This window comes from Sciurus vulgaris (genome assembly GCF_902686455.1).
Source record: "Sciurus vulgaris genome assembly, chromosome: 1".
Taxonomy (NCBI): domain Eukaryota; kingdom Metazoa; phylum Chordata; class Mammalia; order Rodentia; family Sciuridae; genus Sciurus; species Sciurus vulgaris.
The window spans coordinates 11,374,360-11,395,642 of NC_136461.1; the positions used below are offsets into that span (position 1 = coordinate 11,374,360).

General features: G+C 53.1%; 1 protein-coding gene across 1 annotated transcript; it reads right to left on the bottom strand.

The window, feature by feature from the left end:
* Nucleotides 1–226: 226 nt before the first annotated feature.
* On the bottom strand, nt 227–20,791 carry SPATA21 (spermatogenesis associated 21). Its single transcript, XM_079117398.1, has 10 exons — nt 20,541–20,791; nt 20,141–20,189; nt 15,381–15,850; nt 15,053–15,141; nt 13,113–13,250; nt 11,013–11,084; nt 10,776–10,893; nt 1,957–2,132; nt 984–1,161; nt 227–497 (listed from the first exon to the last, which is right to left on the bottom strand). The coding sequence occupies exons 1-10, from the start codon at nt 20,675–20,677 to the stop codon at nt 440–442; spliced, it is 1,485 nt and encodes a 494-aa protein (XP_078973524.1). The 5' UTR covers nt 20,678–20,791; the 3' UTR covers nt 227–439.
* Nucleotides 20,792–21,283: the final 492 nt, after the last annotated feature.

Here is a 21,283-nt window from a genome sequence, read left to right on the forward strand (position 1 = left end):
GGGAAGGAGACCCTGCGTCCTCGGGCTGTCAGGAAGATGGTGACTGATGCCGCTTCCTGCTCTTCCACAAGGCCGTCATTGCCTTTGTGGGGCTCTCAGTCCAAAGGGGGCGATACGAGTCTGAGGAGGACCCCACTCTGCATCAAGAGTGGACAGAAGGCCAAGACTTGACATGCCAGGACACCTGCAGCAGGAGCCCCAGCCCTGGGCAGGGCTTTGAGCCACGCCTCACCTCAAGCCTGAAGGGGACTGGGGCCCTGCACTTGGAGGGCCTAGTAGGGAGAGGAATATCTGGGGATCTTCCCTGCAGCAGGCATAGAGGCTGAGGTTCTTGGTGTTTATTGGCTTACCAGGCCATAAAAGCCAACTCCAGTAGCCACCCTGCCTGATGGCCCATCTGTCTGCAGGCCTTGAACTGCTCCATCAGGACTCCAGAGGGTCAGTGGGTTCGAGCTGGCAGAGAGCCAAGCCACTTGCCACTGTCGGAGCTGTGTTCCCTGGCAGGGGGGTGGGACAGAAGTGTGACAGGGAGGTATTTGGTTCTCTGCACAATCCTGCCAGGCTCTGTCGTCCCTGTGTGCTCAGGGGAGAGACCTCCTGGAGGCGATGGAGCCCGCTGTTGGACTTGAGTTTAAGTCCAGGGTCCTTTTTCCTCAAGGGGACCCCGCCTCATTGCTAAGCCTGCTACCCATGATTCGGAGCAAGGCTTTGGAGAAGAGTTCAAAGTCAAGTTATTCTGTGTGGAAATGGGGTGGTGCCAGCCCAGGAAAGACGGTGGCTGTCACCGAGTCCTGGGCACAAGGAGGCTTAGCGCCCTCATCCGCCTGGTCATGGCTTCCCTCCCATTCCTTTCCCTTCTGCCTGGAGCAAGCCGTCCCCAGACATTCCCTCTTGGATGGTTGGAGTCCGCAGGTGTTGGGCCAGGGGCCTCTTGTGGGAGGAGGTAGATGGGCCTGACAGGCCCTGGCCCTTTGGACACCCACCTGCTTCCTTGAGGTCCTGACGGGAAGAAGAGGCTGCGGATGTCTGGGCTTAGGCTGGTGGGAGTGCACTGGTCCAGCACATAGTGGTTGCCCTGCTTCCGCCGAACTGTCTTCTTGTCCAGCCGGGGGCAGAGCGGGATGCAGGGCACCTGGGCATAGGGGCTCTGCAGGTTGGCAGCTGATGAGGAAATGGGCAGGAGAGGGAATGCTTTAGAGCAAGGCTGGCTTGAGAGGCAGGCAGACCCAAGTAAAACCCTGGCTGCCATGTAGCTGTCTGAGCCTCTAGGCCACAAAGGCCCGCAGTAACCAGCTCACAGCTGATGGTCAGACATGACATCTGCAGAGTATCCAGCTGGCTGGGCATAGAGTAAGACCGCACACAGCTTCAGAAGGAGCAGATGTGCTCCGCTTGTGATGGGTCCTGGCGGGGATGGCAGGTGTGCTCTAGAAAGGCTGCAAAACTCACTTGTCACACTATAGGAGCCTAATAAGTGACACCTGGGCAAAGGAGGCAGCCTTGCCTACTGGAAAAAGCACAGGTTTGGGGATCAGGTGTGGGTGTAAATTTCCCTTTCAACATGCTATCTGGGTGGACTTGGGCAGGTGCTTAAACTTCCTGTTTCAGTTTTATTCTCTTCTGTAAAATGGGGCAAATACACGTCCACAAGGATTAAATCTTGGCACTTCTGCAGGTGGCCTCTCACTGTGACCGACTGCAGGTCTGTCAGTGCTGGGCTGGGATTGCCAGTCTCCACACTGCTCCCTTCTCAGTACTGGCTCTTAGGAACATCCTGTGCTCAGGGCTAAGGCAGGAGGGGAAGAGTCCAGAGCAGGGCTCGGGGCCAGGGACTGATTATCTGTCCATTTACTGATGCTCGTAGTTAAGCCCAGAGTAGGAAAGCAGACCTCCCAGCTCCCTGGGGACATGGGCAGAGGAGGCCGAGCCCCTGCTTTAGCGGGCCCAGGCCCTCACCATAGTTCTGTTGCTTTATCCGGCTCAGGATCCTGAGGACCTTCCGCTCTGAGATTTCAAAGCTGTCTGCCTGCGGGGCGTTGCAGGACAGCTTCCTGCGTGCCCGCAGCCGGCCAATGGCGGATTCTGTCTCTCGGGCTTTGCAGGTGCCTTCTTTCAGCTTCTTCTGGTAATAGCTGGGGAGGCAGTGTGGTTAATGCACCCCACTCCTCCTGAGCCCTGTTACACCAGTCCAGCTCTGGGGCAGGTGCACAGCTCAGGAGTGGGGAGACCTGGGTTCTGGTCCTCGCTCTGCCCTTCACTTCCCATGTCTGTGAGCAGTACCGCCCTCTCTGGGCCTCAGTGCCCTGGCAAAGCGGGGAGATGGTTGTATACCCTGTCACTACAAGTCACACGAATCCTCTGAGCCTCAGGTTCCTCCTGGGTGCACAGAGAACTTGGAATGTTACTCCTGAGTTACCCATGATTTTGGCCATATTTTTACCATGATGTGCAACTGCACATAATGGAACCGTGCAGCCAGCTCCTGCTCGTCTTCCAGATTTCAGCTGAAGGGCCATCTCCTCCAGAAACCCTGGGTCCTCCACTCCACTCCACTCCTGTTCCTGCCAGAACTGCAAACCCTCTTTCTCTTTTTTTTTTTTTTTTTTTTCTTTTTGGTACTGGGGACTGAAAGTGCCCAGAGGCACTTTACCATTGAGCCACAAATCCAGTTTTTATTTATTTATTTTTTTTATTGTAGTTGTAGAAGAAACTATAATTTTTTTTTTTTTTTTTTTCAGTACTGAGGATTGAAGTCGGGCACTGGACCACTGAGCCACACCCCCAGCCCTATTTCGTATTTTGAGACAGGTCTCACTGAGTTGCTCAGCACCTCACTTTTGCTGAGGCTGGCTTTGAACTTGAGATCCTCCTGCCTCAGCCTCCCAAGCTGCTGGGATTACAGGCATGCACCACTGTGCCTGGCTACAATATCTTTATTTATTTAAAATATTTTTGTAGATGTTGACAGATGTTTATTTTATTCATTTGTTTTTATGTGGTGCTGAGGATCAAACTCAGTGCCTCACGTGTGCCAGGCAAGTGCTCTACCACTGAGCCACAACTCCAGCCCCAGTCTTCTTTTTTTATTTTGAGACAAGGTCTCACTAAGTTGCTAAGGACCTTGCCAAATTTCTGAGGCTGGCCTCAAGCCTGCAATCCTCCTGTCTCAGCCTCCCCAGCCTCTGGGATTACTGGCCCTATTTCTTAATTCTCTCTCTTGGCTTCTCCCCCACTACCCTGCAGCACCATTCATTCAGCAAATATTCACCAAGTGTTCATTGTGTGCTGGCCACCAGAGTGGTGGAGGAAGCACCACACGGGGTCCCTGTGTCCTCGTCTCAGCCCCACCTGTTATTCCAGCCACACCACCACAGCCACTTCTGCAAAAGCTTGTAGCTTTGCACAGGGGCCGTCCACAGAGCCACCTAAGTCATGCCTGGGCTTCTCTGACACATGTGCAGCCTGCAGGTGCAGGGGAGGTAAACACCTGGTGGCCACCCTTGGCCAAAGGAGTCGGTGGCCAAGGTATAAGACTTCTCCCTTTCTTCCCCCGGGCCACCATTCATGGTTCCCAGGAGATCCAGGGCACACTTGACCCAGTAACATGTCCTCATATTGTCTCCCTCTGCTGTGGTCAACCCTTCCTCCTTTCCCTGGAAACACTTCCCAAATCAAGTACCTGGACATGAGCCTAATGGGAGAGGCAGACAATGCCTCAGGCGGCGGGCGCGTCAAGGGAACGGGAGAGGGTGGGGTTGATGCTCAGGGTGGTCAGTGAAGGTCTCAGATGACATTTGGACAGAATAAGGGAGGGACAAAACCAATGGGCTCCTGGCAGAGGATGGCCCATGGAAAGGCCAGGAGATGAGAAAGCTCAGTGAGCCCTGATGGCGAGGCGGTGAGGGGCTGCAGCCTGATTTGTGGGCATGGGAAGAGTCGTGGGCAGCAGAGTGGCAGGGCCACCTCCTCTGGCATTGGGGGCAGTGGTGCCCTTAATGCTTCAGTGTTGGGAAGGCCTTATGATTGGAGTGGCGGCTGTGCTAGTCCCTGAAACCTGGACTTGGGGCTTCAGTGAGCTTACAGAAGATGGGAAGCCAATCCCAGAGCCTCTCACGGCAGGAGTGTGGGTCTGGACACCCGAAAGGCACCTGAGCAAGACGAGGAGCTACTGAATAGCCACCTCACAGGAGCTGACGGGACCCAAGCAAAGTGCAACTTTCCCAGCCACCAACTGCTCTCAACTTCTTTTCCCCTTCCTGTGGGCTGGAACTCAGATGTGGCTGGTGAGCTGGTTTAGCATTGACAGCAAATGGTGGAACAATAAATTGGCAAGAAAGTGGGAGCCCAGCAGCTCTGCTCCCTGCACGCTGCTTCGCCCAGCTGTCAGCATAGAGAAAGGAGCTCCGTCTCACTTGGACTGTGGTATGCTGGGGCCTGTTCCTTAACCAACACACCAGCCTTGAATTCTATACCCAGCTAAACTACGCAGTAGATGTGAGAGCAGAAGAAACAAGGTCATAGTCATAGGAAATTTTAAATTGTGCTCCCCATGCATCCTTAAGAAGCTGCTGGAGGACATGTGCTTCCAAAATGAGAGCAAAAACCAAAAAGAAAGGAACAGTCTTCATTTGGAAGACAGATCTGATGCAGGAGAAAGCAAAGCGGAAGGAAGACCATGAAGGGAAATCCCACAAGGGCAGTTCAAGGGCCATGAGGAACAGCCAGTTCAAACTGCATCACTGTGGCTTCAAAGAGAAATTTCCAGAGCAGTACTCTTCAGTGTCTTTCGAATCCAAGAAAAGTAGCGGGAAAATGTGTTCCTTGTTCAAAAGGAGGAGGGAACATGTCAAGAAAGATATTCGGAAAACGGAGAATCCAAAACAGGAAAAGAAAATGTCAAGGGTGCACCAGAGTCCCAGGATGCCAGCTCCAGAAGGCCTAAGATGCAATTTCTCCAGAAACGAGAGGAATGGCGCTTTTTTTCCCCCTCTTTTGACTGTGAATTGAACCCAGAGGCACTCTACCACTGAGACACATCCCCAGCATGTTTTATGTTTTATTTTTAGACAGTATCTTGCTAAGTTATTGAGGCTGGCCTTGAACTTGCGATCCTCCTGTCCCAGCCTCCCTGAGTTGCTGGGATTACAAACATCCACCACAGTGCCTGGTTAGGAGAATTCTTTAAAACATGATTTGAAGGGAAAAAAAAAAAAAAAAAAAAAAAAAAACCTGTTGGGGTCTGTGCCATGTTGGCGGCGCTGGGATGGCGCCTGATCACATCGGCAGCGAGGAGGTTAATAGACATAAGCACACTCAGGTGATTTTCTTGTCCCCGCACACAATGTATGCACATGTGTTCTCGAGCACTAATTGCCTGCTCCGAGCGTCTTGCCTAATCTTTGCGTAAGAGGCGTGGCCCTGCTCTCCGCCTCCTGGAGGTGATATGGGCGTGGGCAGAGCGAGACAGAGACACAGCAGCCATTAGAAGCAGCCAGAGGGAAAAGCACGCTACAGCAGCCATTAGCAGAAAAGCAGTAGCAGAAGACACGCGGCGCAGCAGTAGCCAGAGAAGAAGACACGCCACAGCAGCCATTAGCAAAAAAGCCAGAAGAAAGAACACAGCAGCGAGTAGGGGCAGCGGCGGAAGGCAATTCGCAGAACAGAGAACTGAGACGTATCACTAGGGCACCTTAGGTAGACGTACCCTTAGTTCACAGGATGCAGGACTTTAAGGCGTAGCAAGTTTCTCTCTTAAGCAAAGTCTCTCTCTCTCCTCTCAAAGCAAGTAAACCTCATTTCCTCTATCCTCTATGAACAAGCAAGAAAGCAGTGCACTAAAGAGAAAGATAGAAGTGCCTCAGTTTCCACTCCACCACCCATAAGACCCGTGCAAGTTGTTGCTGCAGGCGGTGACAAATATCCACGGATTTTGGAACCGCAAAGAGCTAGCAACGAAAAACTCCAGGAAAGATGTTGGAAGATTGCCAATGGGTACAAAGAAAAAACAAGGCAATTGTCAACCTAGGAAGTTAAAAAAAAAAAAAGAAAGAAATTAAATCATAGTACAAGAGGAGCATCCCTAATCCAGATATCCAAAATGGTCCAAAATCTGCAACTTTATGAAAGCAAGTATGATACTACACAGGGAAATTCCCACACCTGACTTCACACAGCAGGTCACAGTCAAGACAGGTGCACCAAAAATATCATGTAAAACTGGGACTGGGGTGTAGCTCAGTGGTGGAGTGCTCGCCTAGCATGCGCATGACCCCGAGTTCCATCCCACACTACCTAAGAAATAAGAAGTCCCAACAATTTAATGGCAAGTGTGATCCTGAATTTTAAAAAAATAAATAAAACTAAAACACAAGAACAAAAAAGCTGCAAAGGACATTGGTGGGACAACTGGAGGACTGGGCTGAGTACTATGAGTTAGATACGACGTAGGAGCGCATGGATGTCCAGTTTCCCAGAGTGATAAGGTACTGCGAATGTGTAAGAAAATGCCATGATCATTAAGAAACATACCGAAGTGATCGGGGCAAGGGGACATAATGTGAGAAAAACAATGTATTTGAGAAAGGATGAGAAGGCATTTGTAGCAAAACGTTGACTCTTGGTAAATCTAGGAAAAGCAAACCTTCAGTTTATAAACAAGTTTACGAAAGTTTACTGTAGCTGAACACAAACCCTAATAGAAGAACATTAACTGCAGGTCCAATAGAGCTTTGAGAATAAAGGAATATTGTAAGACTCTAGACCAATACATATGAAAACTAGAAGAACTAGATGAATTCCTATAAAGATGTAAATTACCAAACCCAGCTCAAGAAGACATAGAAAACCTAGTCATATAATCACCAAATAAAGTGAATCAATAATTTGATTTTATAGTAACATTAATTATTTTTGTGGTTCTGGGATTGAGCCCAGCAACACTCTTAGCACTGAGCTTATCCTAAGACCTTTGAATTTTTTTTTTTTTTTTATTTCAATATAAGTTGTCACTAAGTTGTTGGGGCTGTCTTGGAACTTGGCTCCTCCGACTGCAGCCTTCCTAGTCACTGAGATTATGGACGTGAGTCAATGATTTTACGTCTTGCAGGATGCAATGGCATGCACCTGTAATCTTTGCACTGTGTGGGGTTGCTTGGGCTTGTAGAGCCTTACAAGGTTGAGAGCTGAGGAGAGATACTCGAGGGTAACTAGATTCCAGTTCAGTCACAGTAGTAACCTCAACCGAATATCAATAGCACACCAGGGCATCCAGCCGAGATGCCAGAAGAGCCACATCACAGGAGGAAGCACCATGGCAACTTCTCTAAAGGACAGATGGTAAATGTGTTTGGTTTCACAGGTTATATGGTCACAGTTATCCAACCCTTGTCACAGTAGCTTGCAAGAATTCATACTTAGATAATAAACAAATAAATGGGTTGGGTGTGTTTTGATAAAACTTTATAAAAATGGGGGAACCTGGATGTGGCCAGTGGCACAGAGTTTGCTGACCTGCCCTAGCATAAGGTCTACTATAGACCTTCCTAACAAGGCCGAAAACCAAGATCCACAGGAGAAAGTTTGGAAGTTTAGTCTTATCCATTAGAGGGTCTAGGAAACATCTGGGTTTTCCCCAAGTAGGTTCTGATAAAGCAAGAAACCAAACCCACTTAAACACTTATCAACCAAAATGTCTAGAACGTGGCCAAAAATCACAAAACATCCATTTCAAGGGAAGAAAGTATCAGAACTGTTCCTGAAAAGGAGCTGATGGCAGACCTACTAGACAAAGACTTGAAAACAAAAGTCTTACAGATGCTCAAGAAATAGAAGGAGGTCGTAAACATCAAGAAAACAATGTTCAGCCAGGGGCACACACATGTAATCCCAGGGACTCAGGAGGCTGAGACAGGAGGACTGCAAGTTCAAGGCCAGCCTCAGCAATTTAGTGAGACCCTGTCTCAAAATAAAAAATAAAAAGGGCTGGTGATGTAGATCAGTGGTAGAATCCCCAGGGCCAAAAAAGAAAAAAATGAAATGTATGAACAGAATGGAAATGTCTCTGTGTGGATGTCCCACTGCCTGGCATGGTGAGGCATGCTTATAATCCCAGTGGCTTCGGAGTGAGGCAAGAGGATCATGAGTTTGAGGCCAGCCTCAGCAACTTAGCAAGGCCCTAAGCAACTCGGCGAGACCCTGTCTCTAAATATAAAAAAGGCTGGGGATGCCACTCAGTGGTGGAGTGTCCCTGGGTTCAATTCCCAGTAGCACAAAAAAATGCCATTTAATTTGAAAGAACAAGTAAAAAGTTAGGGCTGGGGTGTGGCTCAGTGGTAGAGCATGTGCCTAGCATGTGTGGGGCCCTGTGTTCAACCCCCAACACAAGAAAAAAAAAAAAACCTATGGCTATTCATCCTTAAGTATTAGCCTATATTCTTCTTTATATATATATATATATATATATATATATATATATATATATATATAATATATATATGTTTATATATATATATATATTTTTTTTTTTAGTTGTAGGTGGACACAATACCTTTATTTTTTATTTTTATGTGGTGTTGAGGATCAAACCCAGTGCCTCACCCTTGCAAGTGAGCACTCTACCACTGAGCCACCACCCCAGCCTGATACTTCAAAGTCCATCACTTCAAGTTAAACGACTGATAGCATTTGTTGCTTATAATGACATTTGCATTTCTGATTAAAATAATTTTTGAAAATATATCCACAATCATAAGCATATAACATTCATACACAAAATCATTTATAGTAGTAAAAATGAATGAACTATGGCTGGGGCTATAGCTGTGGTAGAGTGCTTGCCTCGCAGGCTCAAGGCCCTGAGTTCAATCCCCAGTACCAGAAGAAAAAAAAATGATGCACTATATCCACACATAAGATTTTTTTTGATGAGCTTCGTGGCAATAGTAATACTTACAGATACAGTACATAATTATAATGAAATGTGTCGACATTTGGAATATACACATTTTCCAAATGCCCGATGCATAGGTCACAGAAACATTCTGGGGACGGGGTGCTGGGGGATCCATTCAAACTGCAAGATAGATCAATAGATTTTGATTTAAAAGGGTAAGAAATGTTCTCCAATACAGATTCAGACTCCACACTGCAACTAACCTTTGGTGCCCCACCCATCAAGTTTGGTGTAGTGTCAAAAAAATATCCACACGGTATGTGGCTGTTAAGTGAAAAAGCTATTACGAGCCTTCCTTTTTCAGTTATATTTTGCGTGAGGTCAGATTTTCTCCATGTACTCAACCAAAACAAGTAATTGTGACAATTTTTTTTTTTTTTTTTTGTATCAGAGATTGGCTTTTAACCACCTCCCCAGCCCATTTTTCATTTTTATTTTGAGATAGGGTCTCACTAAGTTGCTTAAGGCTGCACTAAGTTGCTGAGGCTGGCCTTGAACTTGCCATCCTCCTACCTTAGCCTCCCGAGCCACTGGGATTACACCATACCTGGCCACAGAAGCAGATCTGCATGCACTTGTTGATATTTGAACACTGAGTGATAGTTTTACTCAGTTGACTGGGCCACAAGGCGCTGTTATTTACTTCAACATTATTTCTCTGTGTGTCCGTGAAGGAGCTTCCGGATGAGATTAGCATTTTTTAAAATATATTTTTCATTGTTTATTCATTTATTTTTATGTGGTGCTGTGCTAGGCAAGCACTCTACCACTGAGTCCCAACCCAGCCCCTGAGGTCAGCATTTGAATTGGTGGGCTGAGTAGAGGCAGATACCCCTTTCCCTGTGTGGTGGGCCTCATCTAATCTGTTGAAGAATAGACTAAAGAAGAAAGAATGCGTTCTCTGCTTGTTTTTGAGTTGGCCAAGGGTCTTTTCCTGTCTTTGGACTTTGTTCTCTTGGCTCTCAGGTTGTCACTTGTGTTGAAGAGTTGAGGAAACAGGTCTCTATTTGATGAGCAAACTGAGCCCTGGGAACAAATGGTTTGCCCAGGGCTACCGAACCAGTGAGCTGCACAGGTAGAATTCCAAAGCCTTTCTTCCTCGCACTAGATCCCAGACTTTCCTCCAATTCAGTTTTTAAAACCGTGTGGATCGGTCAGCAAAATGATTTTTGCATTCTGATCTCATTTGATCCTCACAACTGCCTCTGTTTAAAGTTAACACTTATTGAACATCAAGTATTGAAATATGTTCATATTTAAGATGAGAAACAAAGGCTTCAGCCAAAACTGGTGTTTGGAGATCAAGTGAGGCATCCCACCTTCAACCTTTCCTTCTAGCCTTGGATGTTTGTGCTGCTTTTGTCTGTGGCCATCTCTTCCTTAAATGCACCACTCCCTACCCACCCTCCTTCCCTGGAGACATGCAGAGGCTGTGTCCTCTGGACCCAGGCAGCATCCATCTGATTCCTTTGCTGAGATTTGCTAAATGGATACTGTAGAATTCTTCCTGCTGAAGTTGCTGAACTAGGAAGGTGTGAGGATGGGGCTGCCAGTCACCATTCTTCCCGCATGGAGGAGCCTAACTCAGCTTGAATCCATAGAAATGGAGAGATAAAGTCTTACCGATAACATCTAGTCTCCTGGATCCAGCTATTCCTGAGGGCCCCACCAGTTATTTGAGCCAATACATTCCCTTTTTGCTTAAGGCAATTTTCTTTGGCTTTCTTTCACTTCCAACTGAGTCTTAACAGAGTCTTCAACTGCCAAAACACTAAATGTCATCTTTGTGTCCCAGCACTCCAGCCCACCAAACAGGCCCACTCACTTTGTGATCTCCTCTAAGACTGCCTCCGGCAAGGCCAGCATCTCCACCAGCAGAGACAGGATCTCAAAGAGCAGAGTGTGGGGGTTCGGGGGAGCCATGTTCGCCAGGGCATTCTGTTCTGGGGACATGGGATGGTGGCTGCCATTACCACTGGGTGGCCCTGGATGCCATCCACCACCACATCAGCCTCTTGGCCCCTTCTCCAGCTCCGCCTGCCCTGGGCCCATCCCTACTCACCCACGGAGCAGAAGAAGCGCCTGGAGTCTGTCATCACAGCCAAGAAGTCTTTGAAGTCCACGTGACCATCTCCTGTGAGGCGGGCGGGCATGGTTACTAGCACGCACTCACTGGGTCTGCTCACAGGGGTAATGTACGTCAATGCCTGGTGTGCGTGGTGAAGCAAAAGGCTGGAACTAGCATCTCCTGGGTCAGAGGCCACTGGACTTTGTGCCTCAAAGGCAGTGGTCCGAGTTCATATCCCAGGGTGACCTCTTCCTACCCATGGGACCTTGGCTAAGTCTCTTAAACCCAGTAACTTTTGTTTTCTTATCTATAGAGTGGAATTATTAGGACACCTGTCTCATGGGCCATAAAAATGAGATCACGTGCTTAGAGCAGGGCCATGTGTGTATTAGATGCTCACTAAATTTCAGTGACTATTAGTGTTGTTACTGAGTGCTCGTTACTGCACAAGAACACTCATCCACAAGACTCCTCCTGGGCCTTCAAGTCCCTGCAGGATCCACCTGTCACCTGTGTCCAGCCTCACTCTGTGCCAAGCTCCCAGGCATGAACCTTTTCCCAGGGAGCCACTTTCTTCCTTGCACAGGGCCTTTGCACATGCTGCTTCCTCTGCCTGGAGTCCTCTCCACCACCCTGCAACTCTTCTAAACGCCCTATGCCTGCTCCCGCCTCGCCCCTGCTTCCTCAGAGGTCCAGACCAGGCCAGACCTGGTTACCCATCAAACACTGTAGAGACCCCTGGATTTCAACAACCCGCTGTGAGATCCAGATTTAATGGAGGTTCTGGGAGGCCAGGGCTGCTTGTTAGTTATGTGCTGTGTCCTCAGGGCTTGAGACGTGTGTGCTTAGTTGACGCTCTTAAAGAACGACTGAGGAGTCCAGCACTTAAGCACACGCGTGGGGTTCTTGGTACTCTGCGTGCCTCACGGGTGAGGCTGAGGCTGAGGAGAGGAGGCTCTTGCCTAGGCTGCCTCAGGGGCGGCGCTAGGGGTCAGTCTTGTTCTCTCCGTTTTGCGGTGCTGGGGATGGAACCCAGGGCCCAGGCAGCCGGCAAGCGCCCTACCGCGGAGCTGCAGCTCTTGACCGGTGTGAGGCTCCCCGTGGGGACAGGGCAGCTTCCCGCTCCCCTGCACCACTCCCTGCACTGGCCACCCACCCCTCTACACCGCGGTCTCTTCCCTCTGTGCTGGCTGTTTGTCACCAGGAATTTCTGTCTTCCACAGCAGCGCTCAGGCCTCATCTGCCTCCCTGGGCTCTGCTTCCAAGCCCCTTTTTTTTTTTTTCTTTTTTTAGTACCAGGGATTGAACCCAGGGGCACTTACCCACTGAGCCCTTTTTTAATATTTTATTTAGAGACAGAGGCTTGCCGAGTTGCTTAGGGGCTCACTAAGTTGCTGAGGCTGCCTTTGAACTTGAGACCCTCCTGGCCTCAGCCTCCTGACTCGCTGGGCTTACAGATGTGCGCCACCAAGCTGTGTTAAGTGCTGCTTCTATTGATACCTCTTCACTTATATCAGCCCTGAGGGTGGCAAATGTGTCCTACATGTCTCTTGATTCTCAGTGCCCAGCATAGAAATGGACGCACAGTAGGCATTTAGTAAACGCTTCCTGGATGAATATCCTAGCAGTTGCTCGCCCCAATACAGCGTGTCAGTCCTTGGCCTGGACTGTGCATTCCATCCTTACAAAAGCCTGATGAGGTAGGTACTCTTCTCAGGCCCATTTTACAGATGGAGAAACCGAGGCTTAATGAAGTTCAGTGACCTGGCCAAGGTCATGCAGCTGGTAAAGGGAGGGACTGACTGATGCGGGAACACCTGACGCAGCTTCCTGACCTTGGGGTCAGGAAGTGGGTTCCAGTCCTCTCTGGGTCCCCAGAAGCTGGCACTGAACAGGGGTTCAGGGAGCCTTAACTCCTGGAACCAGGACCTGCTACACCATTTGTGGGACCCAGGGCACAACGAAAATGCAGAACAGGGCCCCCTGCTCAGAAGGTATTGAGAACCCCTAGATCGTTAGAGCGGCGCATCAAGCCAGCGCCCATCCTTCAGGAGGGGCCCTGGCCACCGGGCCTCCCCGGCAGCACCAGCTCACCATCCACGTCCGCGCTCATCAGGGCGTCCTCCACCTGCGCCGGCGTCAGGGAGAAGCCCACGAGGAACAGGATGTTCTTCAGGCTCGGCGCGTCCACCTCACCAGGGCCGTTGAAGATCTCGAAGTAGCTGCGGAAGGCTGTGAGGACAGCGGGTTACCTGGGGATGGGGGCGCCTGTCTTCTCAGCCACCCTCCTGCCCCAAGACCCCACGACCACACCTGCAAGCAGGACGGAGATAGTTAGAAGAGTGGGGGTGGGCACCGCGGTGCTCACCGGTCGTCCCAGCCACTCGGGAGGCCGAGGCAGGAGGATCAAGAGTTCAAAGTCAGCCTCAGCAACTTAGTGAGGCCCTGTCTCAAAGTAAAAATGGCTGGGGACTTGGCTCAGTGGCTAAGCACCTCTGGGTTCATCACTGATACAACGAAGCCAGGCCAGCAAAAACTGGTCCCACTGGGGACGTATTTGGTGACAGGCGCACCCCTACTTCAGGCACCTTATGCCATGCCCGGCATTGGGCCAAGCGCTTGCTAGCCAAGTTCTCCATCCTTAGAATTCTCATCCCTGTGGGAGCGGAATTCTTACTCCCCCTGTAAAGATGGGGAGCCTGGGGCTGGGAGGCGTGGTGGCCAGCCAGGTCTCTGGACTCTGAGTCTGTGCCCTTGAACTTGTTGTCTGCAGCCTCTCCTTTGCGTGGACCTGGCTTCCAGGGTAGCATCAGTGTTCTGTGCCAGACCAGAGGACAGGAAGTCTGCCGAGAGACCTGGAGCAGCCCACATTAACAGGAAAGCCCGAGGAGTGGAGATGGGCAGCCTCGGAGCCTCCGCCTGCGCGAACCCACTCAGCGGAGCCCAGTGACTGGCTCCACCCTTTAATAAGCCGGGTTGCTGCTATGGCTGAACCATGTCCCCAAACTCAAATGTCGAAGTTCTGACCTTCATAGTACCTCAAATTGTGACTCTACTTGGAAACAGAACCTTTAAAGAAAGGATTAAGTTAAAAGAGGTGATTAGGGAGGCCCTGATCCAATCTGATTGGTGTCCTCAAATAGCAAAAGGAAATTTGGACACACGGCGGTACCAGGGGTGTGCACGCACAGAGGATAGACTGGTGGGGACATGGCAAGAGGGCAGCTGTCCACGAGCCAAGGAGAGAGACGGCGGAGACACCAACCCAGCCGGCCCCTGGAGCGTGAGCTTCCAGCCTCCAGGATTGTTCGCCAGTCAGTCTGTGGGGACGTGGGTTTGGCGGCCCCAGCTGACCGACCAGCGCAGTTCCACAGGCAAGTGCCATAGTCCTGAGCCTGGACCCCACCTCTGCAGGACAGGCGTGTCCGCAGCAGCCCACCTGGACCTCCATGTCCAAATGGCACGTTGCTCCTGACAGCGCCCGGGCGCTGCTCTGTGCCCAGAAGAGGACCCCTGCCAAGCAGCCTGCGGGAAGGATGGGGCCTGACGCCCATGAGCGTCTGCGGGAAGGCGCCGCTCTGTCCAAGGGGCCCGGTGGGACGTCAGGAAGAGGGTGTGGGGCCAGCCCCAAGGATGAGGGAGAGCAGAGGGCACGTGCCTCACCCAGCGCAGAGGCCACGACTTTTAATTTTTTGGTGGGTGGAAAGCAGTGGGAGGTGGGGACCGGTCTGGGGCTGGTGGCATTGTCTAGGATAGGCGGGGCGGGGCTGGGAGCCCTGTGGCCCACAAGCTTCCGCAAAGAGGACAGCAGAGCAGCCTGGGGCGGGGAGGCGACACAGCCTCCAGAGCCCCTGGACCCTGCAGGACCTGGGCCCCTCGGGAGCCGGCAGAGCCGGGACCTCGAGTCAGAGGATCCCGCGGGAGCAGCTGCGGGTCCGGGTCCACCTCCCGCGCCTCCTGTGCCCCGGGCCAAGGGCAGGCCACGCCGGGGCCAGTGCGCAGGGCAGGGGCTTGGGCAGCAGTGCGGGTCTCACCTTCCTCCTGCCGCGGGGTGAGGCGCTCCTCCGACCACTCCTCGCAGCCCTGGGACAGCTTCAGGAGGCAGCGCTCCTCCGGCTCCGGCCTGCGGGGCACAGGATGCTGCCCACCTCGGCCAGGGCACCACCCTGGCCACGTGGTGGGGGAGCCAGCGCAGGGGCCCTCTTGGGAATAGCCCTGGGGAGGCTCCCTGGGGCTGGGGGCAGCCATGATCGACAGGAGAGGCGGACGGGCGGAAGCCGGAGAGGAAGCAGACCAGGGGACAGGGCTGGGAAATGCGGAGGGGGACGGCCCAGGGGGGACCAGGCCGAAGGTGGCCCCTACCGTGCCTTAGTGTAGCTCAGGCTCCGTTCGTTGCTCTGGGGCAGAAGCTCTGGCCGCCTCCAGCCCAGGTCCAAGCTGGGGCCCGGCAGGACTGGACTGGGCACTGTGGCTGGGACCAGGGCTCCCATGGGGACCGGGGTTGATCCCGAGGCCATCGGCCGGGCCCATAGTGGGGCTGTGGCTGGGGCAGAGGCGGGGCCCTGCAGCAGGGTCAGAGGCAAGCCTGGGGTGGAGCTGCTGGCCGGGGCTGAGCTGGACACAGGGGTTAAGGTCCTCGGGGACCTGCGGGGCGTCTGAGCCCGGGCCCTGGCGGCCCTCCGGTGGGTGACTTCCTCCTCCTCCACCTCCAGCAGGCACTTCATGAAGCCCTGCCAGGGGTTCCCAGCGCTCTGGGCCGCGGCCAGCTCAGGATCCTGCGGGCACTTCTGCGCGGAGCTCGGCTCCCTCCTTTCGTCAATGTCCCTCACCTCCTGGGGACAGGGGAGGAAGCCGGGAGGCCTCCAGCTGGCCAGTCTGTCCCCCAAAGCTGCTTCTTGGTGCCCTCTCCTCTCTCAGCCCCAAGGAGGTACCCCATACCTCCCGAGTGCCCCACAAGGCTCCCAGCCGTGTCCTCCCCGAGCCTGGCCTGGTCCCTCCCTGGGCCTCCGCGTGGTGAACCTCTTTCCCTGCAGGCGACCTTGTTCCCGCCCACTGACTCTCACCCGACCAGAAGGGAAGCAGCTCAGGACTCCCGGCCTCTCAACCCTGGGACCCAGCACGGGGCAGGCACTAGCCATTCACTTCTCTTCATTCAGCACAGCCGGCCACCCCCTGCATCGGTTCCCTCCCTCAATCAGCAGAGGCAAGAGGCAAGGGCTGTCCCCAAGGCCCACGCACACATACACCAGCACCAGCCATCCTTACGCTGAATTGAAGGCCCTGCTCTTGTTTTTCCTTTGGTACTGGGATTGAACCCAGTAGCACTCCACCACCCAGCTACACCTCCAGCACTGCCCCCTCCTTTCTGAGATAGGATCTTATTAAATTGTTGAGGCCGGCCTCTAACTTGTGATCCTCCTGCCTCAGCCTCCTGAATGGCCTGGATTACAGGCAGGTGCCACAAGCTTGACATTCTAAGGCCCGGTCTTGCCACTACATGTTTATTCTTTAAAAGTGGCAGCTTTACTTTCTCTACCGGACTGCCCTCTCCTCAGCATGTAAATGCATTATCTTCCTTGAGTGTGTGCAGGGCCGGGTGCACGCTACCTACCCTCTGTCACTGAGCGACGCCTGTCTTCCTTCTTTCGAAAACTCTCCTGACGCCTCAGCCCGTCCAGCTGTGGTCCCCACCCTCCTCTTTCATGGCAAAATTACCTGAGGGCGTTGACTGCCCTGATCTCCGTTGCCCCAGCTCCCCTAAGCTGCTCTGGCAAGGCCGTGGCCAGATCTCCACCTGTGTCTGAGGGGACCCCCTCAGAAGCGCTGGACCCAGATGACCACTCGGTCCTCAGTGGACACCCTCTGCTCTGGACCCAACCGCCCCCTGGGCTGTTCTTCCCTCCTCCGACCCTGGCTCCGCCTGGCACCTGCCGCCTGGCTCAGACCTGTCCCTGCCCGGCTCAGGGCCCCCTCCCCAGGCGAACACCCCGACTCTCGACACCTCTGTCCTTCCTAATGTCATCCTCTTCCTTGACATCCTCAAGTGTTCTAGAGCAGGACCGAGTGGACGCCTGGCTCCTCCGCCAGCTGCTTCCTGGGCATCCCCGCCCCCCTTCAAGACCCCACCGGCTGCTTTTTTTGTTTTTCCATCTCCTTTCGGCCATGGGGATCCAGCCCAGGCAATCACGTATCTAGGCAGGCACTCTGCCTCCGGGCTGCACCCCAGCCCTGCCCCAACCATCTTCAAGGGTGTCGTTCAATGACATTCAGCACCTTTCGAACACGCAGCCGTCACAACATCTATCCCCAGCACTCATTTCACCTTGCAAAACCACACCTGTTAAACAATTCTCAGTACTCCTTCTCCCAGCCCCTGGAAATGACCATTTGGTGTCTGTCTCTATACCTTTTCTAAAGTACCTCGCATAAGTGAAACCAGACAACATTTATCCTTTTGTGAGCCACTCATGTCACCTTGCATAAAGTCCTCAAGGTTCATTCATGTCGTAGCATGTATCAGAATCTTTCCTTTTTCAACACTGAATACTATTCCATTGTACGAATGTGCCACACTTTGTTCTTTCCTCCACTGACTACGGATACCTATGTTGCTTCCATATTTTAGCTTTTGTGAATGATGATGCTATGAACATGAATTTACAAATAAGTCTTCAAGACCCTGCTTTCAATTCCTTGAGGGGGTAGATTGCTAGATCATATGGTAGTTCTATTTTTAATTTTTGATGGCACTATTTTTTAATTGTTTGAGGGGGTGCCATGCTGTTTTCCGCAGTGGCTGTGCCATTTCACATGCCTGCTAACAGCGCACAGGGTTCTGATTTCTCCGAATCCTCGCCAACACTTGCTATTTTCTGTCTTGTTCTGTTTGGGATACTAGCATCCTGGTGGGTATCAGCCAGGAGTCTCTTCTGATTCCTCTTTCTCCGGCCAACTTCCGAGCCCCTCAGCAAGCCTTGTCAGCACCACCTCCCAAACCTCATGGGCTTTCCGCCACCTCTGCTGCTGCCACCCCAGTCCGAGTCACACCGCCATCGCACAGTGTGTTGCCATGGTCTCTGCTCTTTGACCCCTACCCAAGTTCGTTATCCAGCCAGCTGCTCCAACTGTGTGGCTCCAGCCCAGAGCAGGTCATCTCATGCTCTTGCCTGAAGCCTGTCAGTAGCTTAGCTTAGGCTTAAAATGGGCTCCAAACCTTCAATCTGGCCTTAGAGACCCTGCAGGGTCCAGACCCTCAATGCTCCCGACCTGTCTTCCTCCTGTCCCAGTCCAGTCGTCCTTTCCTGCCGAGCCTGACCTTGACTGCCACTGCCTGTCCCCAGAATGATCTTGTCCCTTATCTGTGTGGCTTGCTCCTTCTTGTCATTTGAGTCTTGACTCAGAGGTCACCTCAGGGGCCTCCCAGCCTCTGCCGCTTCTCAGGCTGGACTTGCCCAGAGCATCCTGTTTCCTGGTGAAACAACTCTGTTCCCGTCGGTGGCTCCTCTCTGGCAATTGGATCCTGGGCTCCTTTCACCATTAAACCCCGTGTCACAACTGGTGGATCGTCCTCAACAACTTCTAACTAAACACTCTGCTCACTTTTCTCAGTGACGTCCAAGGAGAAAGGCCAAGTCTGAATGAATCACTGAGTCCAGAGGACGCGGCGGCTTCTCCAGGTAGCCTTGGAGATCCAGTTCTCCCTGTTCTTAGCATGCAGTTCTCAAAACTAGCTATGGAATGTGCTGGGAATGAAGGGTCCTGAGTGGGGGGCCTGGCTGGACAGGGCTCTGTTTCAGTCCCTCCTGGAAATAGACAATGGGTCAGCCGATCCCATTGTCCTGGGAACCTGACCCAGGGGAGCAACTGGCCGGGGCTCTTCAACCAGGGAGGAGCACAGAGAAGAGGCTGTGTCCCCCACAGCTCTCCCGAGCCAGGGGGACCTCGTGGGATGGCCCGCCTAGCTTTGCAGCCACCCCGTCCACTACGTCCACTTTGCTCCCCAGAAGGCCCCTCCTCCCAGCGACACCCTTGCTTTGGGTTCCTCCTGGTTGCTCCTCCTCTGCCTGTGTTGTGCTGCCTCCTGGGCGCCCTTTCTACCCTGGGCTCTGTCCACACTCCTTCTTCCCTATGGGTCCTCTCTCTCCAAGACGCCAGGGGATGGCCCCAGGGCTCCTTCCCTGAATGCCTGGGGCTACCCGCCTAGGACCTCTCGGGTCCCAGGACTCTGCTGGTCCTGGGAGCTCAGTCATCATCCCCGGAGCCCTAGGCAGCCCCCACTCTGCCTCCTGGCACAGAGCCTGGCGGGCCACAGACACCGGTACACACTGTGGACTCAACCGAGCCCTCTCCTCCGCTCCCCTCTGCTGTCCGCAGTGTCCAGCCCAACAGGGCGTGGGGCCGGGTGGGGGAGCAGAGATGGACTGCAAGGTCATTTCCTCTTTCCCATCCAACTTCTCGCTGTGCAGTCACATGGTGTTCCTGTCCTTTCGTGTTTCCAACAAATTCAAATTGAGTCCCAACCAGGTGCTGGACGCTGTTTTAGGCTCAGAGCTACTTTATAAAGAGGAGTGGCCACGCTCCTGGAGCTGACGTTCTGGCGAGTAAGTAGGTGGACACATCAGTGTGACCTTGTTGGGCAAAGAAAGCGCCACAAAGACGAGAAAACCAAACACTGTGCTAGGGGACTGTGGCCGACAGGCACCTTGAGATGCGTGGGCCAGGCAGGCCTTGCTGAGAAGGCGACGTGAATGCTTCCTCGGAGTCAGCCATGGGGACGTGTACCGGAAGGTGACAGGCGCGGGACTTCTCCAGGCACGGCCACGAAGGAGCGCGCCGCCCCGGGCTGCCGTCCACACCTTCCCCTGGACTCCCAGAAGGCGCCCTTTCTGTCTCCGCCCCCTTCTGTCTCCGCCCCAGTTCTGTCTCCTCCCCTTTCTGTCTCCGCCCCCTTCTGTCTCCGCCCCAGTTCTGTCTCCGCCCCATTTCTGTCTCCTCCCCTTTTGGGCTCCGCCCCTTCTGTCTCCGCCCCTTTGTGTCTCCGCCCCCTTTCGGTCTCCGCCCCGTCCTCCTCTGGGTCCCACACGGGCTCGTCAAGCCTCCACGCCCACTCCGGCCCTACTTACTGGTGGAAGAAGAGGCCCCGCTGCTGAATGGGTCTCCACAGCTTCGCTTCTAAACAGGAGAAATCCCCCCGTGGGGGAGTGGCTCAACTTGAGACTTGTCCCTGGACCCACCTCTCAGGCCCCAGGACACTCAGTCCCACCACCCCAGCCTCACCCCTCAGCCTGCCTTCTCATGCCAGTGGGACCCTCTGTCCTTTATCTTCTGCACACAGGCCCACAGGACAGAGCTCAGCTGAGCAACTGTGCAGACCCAGCTGTACTGAGGCCCAGAGGGGCATGGCCTGCCCAGAGGCCAGTAGGTGGGGAGCAGCTGGGCAGGGGTTCGAATCCCTGTGACTCCGGCAGAAGCACACCCTGAGAGGGGCAGGAGGCAGGGCCGGGGGTGGATTGGGGAACTCACCCTTCTTTGGGGGTTTTAGGTCTTGGTGTGGATGGAAAAAGGGGGGTCGCTGTCTTTTCCTCTGCAGTGGTCAAAGGCAGTAGGAGCATCGCTTCCTGGGAGCCGTCTTCGAGGTCCTCTGCACTGGGCTCAGGCATGGCCTCCTGTGGATCGATGTGTGGGATGCCTGCCTCTTTGGGGGCATTGTCTCCGGGTGGCTGCCCACAGCAGTTCAAGGTGCAAGAAGGCTCCGTTGGCTGCACCGCGTCTGATGCGTTTGCTGCCTGGTGACCTGGTGACTGATACTCCAAGTCCTGCTGAAGACAAGGAGGCCAAGAATGGGGCGCCCTCTCCTGGTTCCCAGGGGAGCTGAACCCTCACAGACACCAGTTCCCACGGGCCTCCTGCCATGCCTGGACAGCAGGAGGCAGGACAGGACCTTCCTTCCCTCAGTCCTCCCTGACCCCCCAAGACAGCAGATGAGGAAACTGGGCCAGAGAGGTCACGGCCACCCAAAGCCATGATCCGTGCCTCCCTGTGAGGTGGAATGGGAGCCGTCTGTGACCGCAGCATCTCAGGAGGCTTAGATTGGAGGATCACAGGTTCCAGGCCAGCCTGGGCAACTTAGCTGCTCAAAATAAAACATAAAGAGGGCTGGGATGTAGCTCAGTGGTAGAGTACTCCTGGGTCCAATCCCCAGTACAAAAACTCACACCTCAATAATAAGAAAACAAACTACTCTTTTTTTTTTATATACTGGGGAT

Bases quoted from the DNA above. Each gene is read 5' to 3' on its own strand.
- SPATA21 (XM_079117398.1), bottom strand. From the start codon at position 20,677: ATGCCTGAGCCCAGTGCAGAGGACCTCGAAGACGGCTCCCAGGAAGCG. The intron at 20,190-20,540 runs GTGAGTTCCCCA...TCTCCTGTTTAG, and splicing joins CCTAAAACCCCCAAAGAAGG to AAGCGAAGCTGTGGAGACCC. The intron at 15,142-15,380 runs GTAGGGGCCACC...TGTGCCCCGCAG, and splicing joins CTGAGCTACACTAAGGCACG to GCCGGAGCCGGAGGAGCGCT.